The 13,890-nt window shown below is 51.6% G+C and overlaps 1 protein-coding gene across 2 annotated transcripts in view; it reads right to left on the minus strand.

Moving 5' to 3' along the window:
• PTCD1 (pentatricopeptide repeat domain 1) overlaps window positions 1–13,752 on the minus strand; it is an 18,354-nt gene extending 4,602 nt beyond the window's left edge. The window contains exons 1-7 of one of the 2 annotated variants that reach the window (XM_039225995.1): window positions 13,676–13,752; window positions 12,970–12,993; window positions 10,463–10,949; window positions 7,584–7,724; window positions 4,891–5,109; window positions 3,012–3,113; window positions 352–1,059 (exon numbers count right to left, since the gene is read on the minus strand). In XM_039225995.1, coding sequence (XP_039081926.1) covers window positions 352–1,059; window positions 3,012–3,113; window positions 4,891–5,109; window positions 7,584–7,724; window positions 10,463–10,927 — 1,635 coding nt within the window. In that variant the 5' untranslated portion in view covers window positions 10,928–10,949; window positions 12,970–12,993; window positions 13,676–13,752. The remainder of the gene's footprint in view (window positions 1–351; window positions 1,060–3,011; window positions 3,114–4,890; window positions 5,110–7,583; window positions 7,725–10,462; window positions 10,950–12,969; window positions 12,994–13,675) is intronic. The other variant, XM_039225996.1, reaches the window with a different exon arrangement.
• Window positions 13,753–13,890: the final 138 nt, after the last annotated feature.

Genomic DNA, 13,890 nt, shown 5'->3' on the forward strand with positions numbered 1-13,890 from the left:
TGTCAGGGCATGTGGCTGAAGTGTGGGGACCCTCGGGAGCTACCAGCCTCTTAGGCCACATGTCCCATGTGCCCCTCAGCAGTGTGAGGATGTTTGATGTCTGCCTCCACCCACCTGTGAGCTCCTCAACGGGGACGAGGAGAGTGGCTGGCTGGTTCACCATTTGATTGTCAGTTTGCCCAAGCCCAGGCCCAGGCCCCAAACAGAGGCACCAGGCAGTCTGCCCACCTACTGCAGAAACAGATGACACCCCTTGCAGGCGAGCCAGGTCCTGCAGTCAGAAGGTCAGGGGAGGGAAGGGGAAGGAGGGACCCCAGCCTTGAACCTGGTGCCTGCCTCTATGCCCCTCACCTTCGCCCCCTCCAGATCTCCAAGCTTGCTCTTCTTCCTCATCAGCGTATTGAAGAACGTCACGTCTGCCTCCACCTGGTGCACGTCCAGGACGGTCAGCAGTGAAGACTCAGCGGGACTCCCGGGCTCCACCACCTCAGCAAGCAGCGTGAGGGTTTTGATGTTGGGCCGGAGCCCATGCTCTGCCATCTTGCCGAGGAAGCCCTCCAGGCCCCCCATCAAGGCCAGTCTGTCAGCTGGGGTGGTCACGGTCCCAAAAGAGACCACAGCTGGGGAGACTGCTCCCAAGGTCAGGAGGTTGGTCTCCAGCCCCCGGGGAGAAGGCTCTGGGGCCAAAGAAGTGAGGGCCATCATGCCGTCGGGCTCTGTCTTGGTTTCTACCTCGGGCTGGGCCTTGCTGGGGCCTCTGGCTTCCTGAGGCTCTGGAGGGCCCTCAAGCACCTGAGAAGGTTCCAGAAACAGCTGCCTCTCCAAGGCCTCCACATCCAGTCTGACTGACATGCCATCGCCCACCCGGGCCCGGGCTCTCCTCCTTGCCCGAAACCCACCTGCCAGGGGCTGGAGCGGGACTGTCTCCTCCCTGGGCCTCAGGAGCAGTGCCGAGGCCACCTCCGGGTCCCCCAGGCCGCAGTCTCGAGCTACCCCCAGGAGCAGGTTGTAGCCATGCTGGCTCGGCTGAAGCCCCAGACTCAGCATCTGCCTCCACACCTACCGGGGAAAGACAAGCTTGGCTCCGTGCTCCTTCTCAGAAGAGCCTTCAGCAGAGCTGGCACAGGGAGTCAACAACTATTTGGCAAATGCAAAGGGCACAGGAAGGAGCTGGAGAGTATCTCTGCCAACGCCAGGTTCTAGACAACTGAGAATCCTGAGGATCTGAGGACTCTCTGGAAGACTTCACAGGGGCGCTACCCCTGTCCTCCCTCTAGCTCACCCCAAAACTATTCTCACAATTTCAGCTCTCTGCCCTCTCCCAAGGCCCCTGTACCAAGAACAGACTTTGCCCTGGGTCTCTGCCTGCGTTCTCTGTACTCCTCTGTCCCCGTCCTGAGGAGGGACAATCAGAGAGCTAGCTCCTGGAAGAGTCTAGAATGACTTAAGAACTGCAACAGCTAAGCTGTAGTTCCTGGGTGCTCACCGTGTGCCCTGCCCTGTGCAGCCTTCTCACACTTCCTGGAAAGCAGGCACAGTGGAGGGGACTCAGGCAGGAAGAGCGCCTCACAAGCTGGCAGCCCTGTTTCTTCTTGAGATCTTGAGATCATTTTTATCCCACAGCACAGTGCCTCGCACACTCGGTGTGTTCTCCACAAAGGACTGCCCTGATCATGTCTGGATCACTCTGACACCAAGACCACGCCGTTTCTAAGATGCCATGAGATGCCACACAAGGCTCACTGGTCTCACTGCCTTTGTCTGTGGGCTCAAAAGGAGGCCACCTTCAGTAGGATGAGAGCTCACATCCAACTTCCTATCCTTGTCAGGGATAAGAGTGCAAACAAGGTAGGGGCTGGTCAGGCCCAGGTGGGTGCAGCTTGCAAGAGGTCTGCTGCCCATCAGACAGGGTTTTAAGGAGGACAAGGATCTCAGCAGGTACCCCCACGGGGAACGCTGACAGAACTGAAGTTCAGCAAGGATTTGGGCTCTATGAGGCAGACGGATGTCGGTTCAAATCCCAGGTCTGTTTAAGTAACTTAAGCAAGTTATTTAACTTCTATGGGCCTCAGTTTCTTTGTCTGTAAAATGGGGCTATTGGTGCCTAGCTTGAGCAGTTTAATAATTGGTGCAAAACACAAACCAGCTATTAGCATTATAAACTATTTCTAACTAGAACAGATCTAGAACAAGGAAGGGAGGAACAAGATCTTGGCTGATTTTCACATAAAGCTACTGCTCCCAGGGAGTCTGCAGAGAGAAGACAAGCATTGGGTCCAGGGCTGTCCCAGGTCACTGGGGCTCACATTCTATGTGGATCAACCAGCTGGGAATCTTCTTGAAACGCTGATCTAGACACAGTAGGCCCAGGTGGGGCTGAGACCCTGCTCTTCTGACAAGTTCCCAGGTGAGGCTAATGCTGCCGGTCTGTAGGCCCCACCTTAGAGGGCTCTAGGTAAGCTCTGGGTCCTCCCCACCTGTGGGAAGCTAAGAAAGCAGCTGTGGTACCATTCCTAAAACCACCACCCCACTTGATTGGGGGCGGGGGGGCTATCTTGGGGAACCTGAGGTGGAATCAGAGCAGTGTGTCTCAACTTTGATGTCCATGAGAATCTCTCAGGATTAAATGCAGACCCCTGCGTCTCACCTGCAGAGATACTGAGTGAGGGCCTGAGGGAGGTTGGCTAAACAAGCACTGTGGGTAAGTGTGCTCTGGGCATTCAGAGACCATGAGCATAGCCAATCTGAGCTAGCTGCACAGAAGGCCACTCAGCACAGTGGGAGAGGGCTGGCTATGCCCTCACGTGGGGGTCAGCCACACCGCATCTGGGAGCCTCCTCTCCCTGCCATCTATAAAACAGTGGGGAGCCATGTGCTTTGCAAAGGCCAAAATATTACAAATAAAAAAACACCCAGCACAGGGCCATCACAGCTGCTCAAATGCATACATCATCATCTACACCTGACACAGGTGCACAGTGGGAAGGAAGACAGAGCCGGGAGAGACACACCTGCAGGGCATATCGAAAACCCGTCTTCTTGTCCTGGAAGCAGCCCATGAGTAAGAAGCTGAAGGTCCTCTCGGTGACTGCATGCCCTTTCTGGACGATCTCCTGGGGGAGGGAATGGAGGTCACACTGAGAACCTGTGGCAGAGCCCAGTCCCAGGCCCAACGGGGCTGACTCAGGGCAGACGCTCCTACGGCACCCTGGGCTTTGCATCCTGAAGAGGTGGGACCTGAACCTGGCTCTAAGGTGGCTCAGAACAAGCTTCTGAGCAGAGTCGTCCAGCTGTCGCCTGCACTCTGTCCTCCTCTCCTTCCAGGCTGCTCTTCCTAGCGGATGCGATCACTTTTATGTGGCCCCTCTGCAAAGACCATCCCAGCAGCCCCTTTTAGCCCCTGTGCTTGAGGCACTGGAATTGCAAAGAACTGGCTTTAAGTCCCAGCTTTGGCACGGGCCTGCTGTGATTGTGGGCAAAGCATTAAGCTCCCTGCCCTCAGCTTCCTCACCTGTAGAGTGAGGTCACAGGCAGGACGTGCCTTTCAGGACCTTTGGAACAACCCCACCAAAAGGTGTGGGGCCTGCACACGGCACGTGCTCGTGGAGCTGGTTACCACTGGCCTCTGCCAGGCCTGTCGGGGTTGGCCAGCCTCCTTGAAATGTTCCTCCGCCGCTCAGCATGTCAGAGTCTCGTCCTCAAGCCTGTCTTCCTCTGTCCCTCTTATGAGCATGGGTGTTCCCACCCTCCCTGTCTGCTGCCGTTCTCCCATCTCCCCCTCTGTCACCAAGCCTTCCATCTCAGTGAGCTTCTAGTTCATGCTCTCTCTTCTTGGACAATCACTGCTCTCTCTGAACTGGACCCTCTCCCCAACCAGCCAGAGTGACCTGCATTAAATACCAATGCCATCTCTGGACAGGTCAGAGGCCTATCAGCCACACCGCCCTCTTCTGGAAGCTTCAGCTACCAGACTCTCACACAGCACCCTTTAGAGGGATTTGTCACTCAGAGGGAAGTCTCCAGGCTTGAGACCCCATGACCGGCTCAAGGCAGCCAATCCAGAGGCTGGTCAAAGGCTGCTCTGCCATGTGGTACCTGGACAGTCCATCAGGTCCTGGCCTGCGATGCACAGGCGGGACCTCACTAGTGTAGTGAGGAAAAGCAATGGTCAGCCATGGAAAGAGTAAGACAGAACGTAAAAGCAGAGAGCAGGCCAGGCCTGTGGGAAGACAAGACTGCCAAGGGAGTGCCCAGGTTCTCCTGAGGTTTGGTGGCAGCCACCTAGAGTCTTCTCTGCTTCTCATAAAACTTTCTCTGGGTGCTAACTCAGGTTTGTCTCCCTTCACAACCTGAGAGTGCAGAACCACCACCCTGCTCGCGGTCCTCCCTGCTTTAACCCCCTCACTATCTCCTTCTCTGGAACTGGGAATAAAAACCCTACAGCTGGGGAATAAAGAGGCTGCAGGCCAAGGCCCTGAGGCATTCGGGCCCCTGCTCAGCACTCCCATGTGCCCACTACCCGCTTCCCTCAAACCCAGCACACTGACATGACAGACTCTGCACCTCCCAGAAACTAGGATTTTTCTTCCCACTGCTCTCTCTAGGCAGGAGGCCTGCCTTACTGGGCGCTGACTCACCCTTGGCGCTATGAAGCCCCACTCTCCTTCCTCTGCGGCACCACCAAGTCCACACAGGGAGACACAGCACAAGGTGGCACACAGAGCCCGCCCACACAGGGGAGGCCCCACCTCCCCTCTTTATCTGTCCCACAAGGCCTCGGAGTCATGAAGCCACACCTGACCCCTCCATGAGGGACACAGACAGCCACAGCCTCACACCTGCCACGTGGGACTGGCCCCAAATGGGGGAGAAGGAAAGGGGCACCTTCACCTTGAACACGTCCAGGCACATCCTGAGGTCTGCACACATGGCGGCCATCTTCAGCAGTGCATGGTATGTTTTCAAGTTGAGCTGGAAGTTTCTGGCCTGGAGCTGCTGCCGGAGCTTCAGGGCACTCTGCAGAGCAGAGTCCTTCCAGGGGGACTCAGCACAGACGTTGAACAAGGCCGTATATGTGGCATCTGAGGGTTCCAGGTCCCGCTTTTTCATCTGCATTGATGGGAAGAAACTTAAGAGGTGGCTCTGGGGTCAGCTGGACGCATAGGTGACAAGCTGCCCTGAGAGAAAGCTAGAGAGGACTCTGCTCCTCCATTAAGCAGGCCCCCTAGCAGGGCCTGTACTAATGTGGGGCTGAGCAACATGCCAGGGCCTATTATCTCCAAAACCCTGACTCGGCCAGAGGGACTCTGAAAGCTGACCCTGCCGTCCAGATGCACCAAAGTCACCTTCCCCGTGGCCGTCAGCCCACTGTGATGCTTTTAGCAGGATCCTCTGGATGCTCCCACCTGCTGGCCGCCTAGGTCACCCCAACTGTTAAGATTCACGGGGTGGATCTGGTCTGGGGAAAGGCAGGAGGGGACGATCAAACCTCTGCTCCAGCGTTTCCTAACTGAGTGGTCACGGGCAAGCTAGTCCTTTGTTGGAAAAACAGAGGAGATTCCATCACCTTGAAAGGCTGCTGCAAGGGCCAGGTAGGAGAGTGACCCCCAGACTAGCAGCACATCTCAGGACCCCCCACCCTGCAGGGTTGCACACCCGGGGCTGAGGCTGACACTTCACTTATCAAGCCCTCCAGGTGACTGACCAAGCTCAAGTTTGAGAAGCTCCTGGTAAAGCCGAATGCTATTTCTGAGACAAGGGCCATCTGACTGAGGGCAGGTGACAAGCTGCTTGCAGAGCAGTGTAAAGAGCCTTCTTCTTAGAGTCAGGCTGTTTGGGGCTCAAATCCCAGCTCCAGTGCTCTCAAGCAGGGTAACCTTGGACATAGCACTTCATCTTCCTGGGCCTCCATTTCCTCCTCTGAAAAACGAGGATGGTGATCTTGACTTTGAGGATGGATGACATGTGCTCTGTGTGTGGACTCAGAGAGATGACAGATGTGTATGGAGACTTACTACAAGCCAGGTACTGGCCACCAATGGTTACCAGGACAGGCACAGCTTGTCTTCATTGAGCTTATCCTCTAAACAGGAAGAATCTTAACAGACAAATAAGTAACCAATGACAGTAATAAGGGCTGTGAAGGACACCCACAGAAAAATGGAAAAGGAAAACTAGTGCAGGTGGGGAGACCTGGCAAACACTATTTTCACCAAGTGACCAAGAAAATACGTCATTTGTGATAGGTCCCGTGACATGAAAAAAGCGCTACATCTCTGTGATATTCTTTCCCCAAGCCCATAACCCCAGCCTCATCACAAGACAATACAAACTGAGAGACATTCTATAAAATCCTTGACCAGCACTCCCTAAATCTGTCAATGTCACAAAAAAAAAAAAAAGGAAACTAAAAAAAAAAAATTACAAAATGGAGAAGCCAGTATGAGAACCCAGACTGGATACAGGAATATAAAGAGGGTGTCAGTGGAAAAAGTAGTTGAGATCCAAATAAAGTCTGGAGTTTGGTTAAACAGTATTGTGCCAGTAGTGGTTTCTTAGTTTTGACAAATGCACTGTCACTATGTAAGATGTTAATACGGGGATTAGCTGGGTGAGAGGTATTTAGGAATACTCTTTAATGTCTTTGCAGCCTTTTTATAAATCTAAAATTATTCCAAAATAAAAAGTTTATTGAAAAAAAAAAGCAGCAAATTGATAACGTAAGGTTAAAAAGAGTGAACTGACTTCTCCGAGGTGACCTGTGCTAAGTCCCTTAAGGATCCTCCAAGTGTAAGTAAGTGCCTGTCACTGGACTGTTCACCAAGAACCACAATAAACATCCCCTGGCCCCACCTGACCCCCAACTTACACCTGAATGCCTTTGCTGGCTAGCTGATCAGGGAAGCCTCTTGTCTTTCCACACCATGATATTTAATTAGGTTTTTAGAGGACACGTTACTTTATCATTTGTAACCACAACTCTTCACCCTTGCTTCCAGCCAGGGATGACCAGGCCTACAGTAGGACCATCCCAAATGACCAGCCTAGGGCTCTCAAGAAGTCCTGCTGGGAGAAAGGATGCTTCCAGCTTCTGGCTCCAAGAGAGGATGGGGTCACTTATACTAGAGTCTACTATCCTCTTCGGCAAAGCTCTTTCCTGACTCACAAAGAAATAGCTTCCTGGTTCTGTGAGTGATATATACAACACAAGAAGTGGGTCAACATACAGTAAAATCATCTTCCAAGAGGAATAAAAGCACCTTTTTTGGAAGAAAGATGCGTATGTGCATACAGTGTAGGGAGTAAGGAGGAGAAACAAACTAGGGGTGGGTAGCAGCTGAAAAGGAAGAGGTTGGGTTGGGTGAGGCCTGCTGTGGTCGGAGGACTTCCAAATTCATGTAATCATCCAAGACCACCTCCAATTTACAGATGATGAAACAGAGGCTGGGAAGGTTAAATGGTCTGCTCAGGGTGATGCATCAGCAGGTGACATTTCATGATGTGCACCCAGCTCTTCTGACTCTAAATCATGTGCTCCTTTGGAGCCTTGCCTCTCTGGCCCTGTGCCCCAACCCCCCACTCACATCATTGTAGAGCCTGAAGGCCTTCTTCAGGTATCCGGCTCGCCCGCAGCCCCCGATCAGCACCGTGTAGTTGCACTCGAGGGGCTGGAGTCGCTCCTCCTTTAGCATCTGCCTCTCAAACAGGTCCAGGGCTTCAGCCAGCTGGTGAAGAACACAGGAGAGGGCTCAGATCAGCCCCAGAGACCCTCAGCAAAGGGAAGGAGACTGAGACTGAGGGACCCTCCCAGGCATGCCTGGGAGCCACTCACCCACCCTGGGCCATTGCCACCAGACTCTTGGTCCCTGTGCTCTGCAACAAGGGAGCTTCGTGGTGGCCAGGAAGAAAAGCCCCCTAAACTCCCACCACCTACAAAAGCTCTTGGCCCCCTTGCCATGGCTGCCTTCCCTCCAGGGAGACGTTAAACTCCTTGAAGGCGGGGCCGTGTCTTTGCCTCTCTGTGGGCCTAGAGTGGACCCAGGGCCTCATCCTCAGTAAGTCCTCAGAAAATGTTAATTCTGCAGATCCCGGGATCTGACCTGCCCTTGCTTCCTTGGTGACCCAATCTGCAGGGCCAGTGCCTTCCCCCCAACCCCACAGTCTAAACCGGATGGGAGACCGGGTTCTGGCCAGTTTCTGGCCAGTATGGCAGGCACGCTCAGGGCCACTGTGCTGCAGTCACAGGGGGCCATTCAGAGCAACAGCCTCCTGGGACGGCGCAAGACAGCAGCCCTGAATGACAAGCTTCCTCTGGCTGCAAATCCCCTCGGCCCACAGTCGACTCTATCCTATCCCTACTCCTATACCATCCCCTTTAAATCCTCAATTCACTCCCTTACAACTTAATTATTTTCTTTGTCCATTGGTTCAGCCAGTAATTACTAAACCCTACTATGAACCAGGCAAGGTCTATTTGCTGGGGATACAGCTATGAACAAGAGGAAGGTCCCTCATGGAACACATCTAGTGTGGAAAGACAGACACCAAATGAGATAACTAAGAAAAATATGCACTATGTCAAATGACGATAGGTTTTAAAACAAAAGTAAACCAAGAAATGCCAAAAGAAGGGTATGGGAGATTCAGTTTTAGATATGATAGACAAGCAGGGCCTCAACCAGAAGGTGACAGAACAGCGATCTGAAGAAGGTGAGAGAAGGAACCACATGGCTATCTTAGAACAGTCAGTGTAAAGGCCCTGAGGCAGGAGTCTCAGGGAGTTGGAGAAGCAGAGCCAAGGCCAGGATGGCTATAGGACAGTGAGGAAGGAAGAGATGAGTGGAAAGGTAAGGGGGGTGGAAGGCAGATCTTGCAGGCTTCATAAGCTATTGTGAGAGCTCTGACTTCTCTGTTTCTCAACTTTTCATTATGGGACAAGTTCAAACACGGGCACCTAGGTAGTTCAGTCGGCTAAGCATCCGACTCTTGATTTTGGCTCAGGTTGTGATCTCATGGTTCGTGAAATCGAACCCCATGTGGGGCTCTGTGCCGACAGAGCAGAACCTGCTTGGGATTCTCTCTCTCCCTTTCTCTCTCTGCCCCTCCTTTGCGCTCTCTCTTTCTCTCTCTCTCGGGATAAATAAATAAACACTAAAAAAGAAAAAACAACAGTTCAAACACACACAAAAGTAGAGAATGGTAGAACAATGATGATTAACATTTGGCCAATCTTGTTTCACCCATCCCGTTACTCTCCTTTCCAAACTGAATTTTTTAAAAAACATTTTTTTAAATGTTTTATTTATTTTTGAGAAAGAGATAGAGACAGCATGAGCAGGGGAGAGTCAGAGAGAGAGGGAGTTACAGAATCAGAAGACAGGCTCCAGGCTCTGAGCTAGCTATCAGCACAGAGCCCAACGCGGGGCTTGAACACACGAACCGTGAGATCACGACCTGAACCGAAGTCGGATGCTTGACCAACTATGCCACCCAGGCACTCCTGGAATTTGCTTTAAAAAAATCAGTTTGGAGGGTGCCTGGGTGGCTCAGTCGGTTAAGCTTCCGACTTTGGCTCAGGTCATGATCTCACAGTTCGTGGGTTCGAGCCCCACATCGGGTTCTGCGCTGGCAGCTCAGAGCCTGGAGCCTGTTTCAGATTCTGTGTCTCCCTTTCTCTCTGCCCCTCCCCCACTCATGCTCTGTCTCTCTGTCTCAAAAATAAATAAACTATAAATAAATAAAAAATAAAGCAAATCCCAGACATTCCATCATTTCACTCCCAAAATCTTCAACTCAGACCTCTAAGAGATTTTTAAAACATAAATGCAGCATCTTTATCTATACTTAAAAAAATGAACATCAGTGTCCTTGAACAGATTGAGAGTCCTGGAAAGAAAAATAACATATGCTTTCTGCTTTAACAGGGTAGCTCTGCTGCAAGCAGACATGGGAGAAAGAGATGGCACGAGTGGCAGGAAGCCCAGTGACAAGGGTTTTGATAGCTGAGGAGGTGAGGATAAGGCTAGGGGTAGCCCTGAGAGAAGTGTTAGGACTGGCAACATCTTGAAGCTTGAGATAGTAAGAAAAAGAGAAGGGTTAGGGAGGGCCTAAGGCATCTGGCCTGCATGGGACTGCCATTTAGTGAGGTGAAGACAGTGCAGGGAAAACAAGGCTGGGAACGAAACCTCTAGGTGAATGTGGGTAAGTGCAAGGGAGATGGTGAGGTAGCTGTATATGCAGACTGGGAAGGCTGGGCGTATGAACATGAGAACTGCAACAAGAGGGGGACCCTGACAGCCAGGGGGTGGAGGGTCACGTGGTACAGCACCCAGGGTGACTGAGGACAGAGAAGAGCCCTGAGCATCCAAATATTTAGAGATGGGGAAGGTAAGGTGGCCCCTCAAGAATACTGAACTACTGAGGAAGTAGACCCAGGAGCGGCAGAATCCAAATGTTCCCTCACCTTGCCTTCTTTGAGCAGGTGTTTGCACCGAAAGAAGTACCAGTAAGGAGTGTTTTTCCGGCCCCACCATGGCTTTGGCTCCAGGTCCCTCTCCTCATCTTCTTCAACACTCTGATCTCTGAGCCGTAGGTTATACAACTGTGCTGTCGATTTTCGGAACATTCTCCTCGAGGAGTATTTGTTGGAGAGGGTCCCAAAGCTCTCTTCCTCTTCCTCCTGAATGGCCATGGGGCCAAGCTGGCTCACATCAGACCTGACGCTGCTCCTGTTCTTCTGGTTCCCCTGGCCAAGGGGCAGCTGAGAGGGGGAGCTACTACAGGCTTGAGTCAGCCCCGCAGCCCTCAGCCACTTAGGCCCCTCCCTGCCTCCTGCCCTCTTGGCTCTGAGAAGGTCAAGGTGCTGAAGGGCACAGAGTCCCACAGGGCGGGGGCCGGAGAAGAGCCGGGCAAATCTCATAAGGTCCATCTCTGGCGTTCCCCTCCAGAGCCTCGCAAGGACAAAAAAAGAATGAAGTCTAATTGGTTTTGTAGTCACAAAAGGCAGAAAGAAGACAGAGAAGTGATTACTAGCAGGAGCCCTAAGATTAGAAAGCCCAGGTTCAGATTTCAGTTTTGCCAAACCACCAAGAGTCCGAGAGCACTCAATGCTCTGGTCTCAGTCTCCTCCCCTGTAAACTGGGGTTAACTACAGCACTGTAGCAATGACCAGATAAGGCCTCAGATACATGGCGTGCAGCATGGTACTGCCGCAGTAAGCACTTGACAGATTTACACTATTGATATTATCAAGCCATGATCTGAGAAATCTGGCACTGAAGTTAGAGCTGAGGTTGAGTCATGTGGGACTAGGCCCATTACTTGACCTCCCTGTGGCTAGAGATCTTCAGCTGCAAGATGAGGATAATTCAGGGCACTTAGGTGGCTCAGCTGGTGAAGGATCCAACTTCAGCTCAAGTCATGATCTTGCAGTTCACGAGTTCAAGCCCCGTATTGAGTTTGAGATCCGCATCAGGCTTTGTGTTGATAGCTCAGAGCCTGGAGCCTGCTTCCGATTCTCTGTCTCCTTCTCTCTGCCCTCCCCTACTCATGTACTCTCTCTCTCGCTCTCTCTCATAAATAAATAAACATTAAAAAAAAATTTTTTAAAAGATGAGAATAATCCTACTGACCTCACCACAAGGGTAGAAATTAAATGAGATGTTGTTAGCACATTTCATTTAATAGATATTTAAAAAATTGTAGCTATTATAGGGGCGCCTGGGTGGCTTAGTCGGTTAAGCATCCGACTTTCACTTAGGTCATGATCTCATGGTTCGTGGGTTCTAGCCCCGCGTCGGGCTCTGTGCTGACTGCCAGCTCAGAGCCTGGAGCCTGTTTCATTCTGTGACTCCCTCTCTCTGACCCTCCCCTGCTCACGCTGTCTCTCTCTCTCTCCTAGAAATAAATAAAACATTAAAAAAAAACTTGTAGCTATTATAATGTATTATTAGGAAAAACTTGTTAGCATCCTAGGCCTCTACACAGGGAAGTTAACTCAAACATGTCTTTCCTGCAAAATTCGTGGATAAATGGACTAGAGGTATGCTGTCCAATATAGTGGCCACTGGCCACAACGTGGCTACTGAACACTTAAAACGTGTCTAGTGTGGGGGCGCCTGGGTGGCTTAGTCGGTTAAGCGTCCGACTTTCGCTTAGGTCATGATCTCGCGGTTCGTGGGTTCGAGCCCCGCGTCGGGCTCTGTGCTGACTGCCAGCTCAGAGCCTGGAGCCTGATTCAGATTCTGTGTCTCCCTCTCTCTCTGACCCTCCCCTGCTCATGCTGTCTCTCTCTCTCTCTCTCCTAGAAATAAATAAAACATTTAAAAAAAAAAAAAAAACGTGTCTAGTGTGAATGAAGACATGCTTTAAGTAAAAATTACACGCCAGATTTTAAAGACCGTGTAGAAAAGGAGAAGGTAAAATAAAACAATAATCTTTTGACATGATAATTTTGGACATACTAGGCTAAAGAAAATTTAACATGAGTTTCATAATTTTTTTAACTTTATGATAACGCAACTACTTGAAAATTTTAAATCACGTATGTGCTTGCATTGTATTTCTATTGGACAGCGCGAGGCTAGACATTCTGGTCTGCACACTTGAAACTCTTTAATAATAATAATAATACCAGAAAAGCCAGCCTGAGAATATTTTAGGATCTGGTCATATTAGAAGGTCACAGTTGGTAAGACCTCAAAAGTGATGGCAGATCTAACAGATCAGTAACTGAGGCTCAGAATGGGGAGTGACTGGCTGGGGGTCCCGTAGCAGTACAGCGGAATATGAAGGTAAGACTGGTCAGCTGTGGAACTGAGCTGACTTGCAACCCAGGTCTGAGTAAGATATTGGGCAGCCTCTCTTGACCACCACCCTCGCTGGGTGAGGCCTGCAACTCTAACAGAAATATGACATGAGCACATATGTAATTTTAAATTTTCAAGTAGCCATATTCAATAAAGTGCTTACCTGCATTAAACGAAACACATAGCACTGCAAGAAAAAAACACCCAATGATATCAAAATAGGTATCAAAACGTTTTGAAAACAAACTCATGCTACACTAGTTTATATGCTGTTTTTGCAACGCACTAAACAGCAAGATCCTGTCATCCTGTCAAAGCAGTGATCGGTGTAAAGGATAGCTTTTAAGTAGTCACAGATACTCTACCTCTGACCATCATTTACATTCATCCCCAATGTAAATCACTTTAGGAACACTAAATCAGTTTAGGGCACTGCCAACCCTACTCCGTCCGTCATGAAATGCTCATTTCACACAGAGAAAATTAGAGGTGTCACTTTCTTCCGACCCAAGTTCATTAACCTGCCCCAGCTAATAACCCCTGATTCAGAGACGCGCTGCCGCTGGCCGTCGTCTCTGGGGGACCTGCCCCTCGGCAGACGCTCCCAGGGGCCCTCTGGCCACCCCGACCCCTCCACACAGGCCTTTAGAGCCTCGGTCGCCTCCCTAGAGGTCCCCGGCTCGGGTGACACTCGGTGCCTCTCAGTCCTGTCCCGGCCCAGATACCGGGCTCCAGGCAAGGTCAAATGGGCTCTCACTCTTAAGGTCCGGCCCAGTGAACTCATCCCAGACTTCCAGCCCCGCGTCACCCCCAGTCCGGCCCCACGTCACCCCCCCCCGTCCCCGCGTCGCCCCCACTCCCGTGCCCACCTCACAGCGCCGCGCACCAGGTTCTCCTTCCCTGCCACCTTCCGGTAGGCACGTGTCTCTGCCGACTTCGCGCAGGCGCAGTTCGCCAAGCAAACTCCCCGCCCTGTGAGTGGAGGCAAGTTACCCGCGGCCGTGAGGAGAGGCGGGAGTTCGGCGGGCGGCTAGCCTGGCCTGGGGGAGCGGCCCGTGCTCCGCGCTCTATTGGCCGGGTCTGG

Source organism: Hyaena hyaena, unplaced genomic scaffold, assembly GCF_003009895.1.
Source record: "Hyaena hyaena isolate Hyena2069 unplaced genomic scaffold, ASM300989v1 scaffold_20, whole genome shotgun sequence".
Classification (NCBI taxonomy): Eukaryota; Metazoa; Chordata; class Mammalia; order Carnivora; family Hyaenidae; genus Hyaena; species Hyaena hyaena.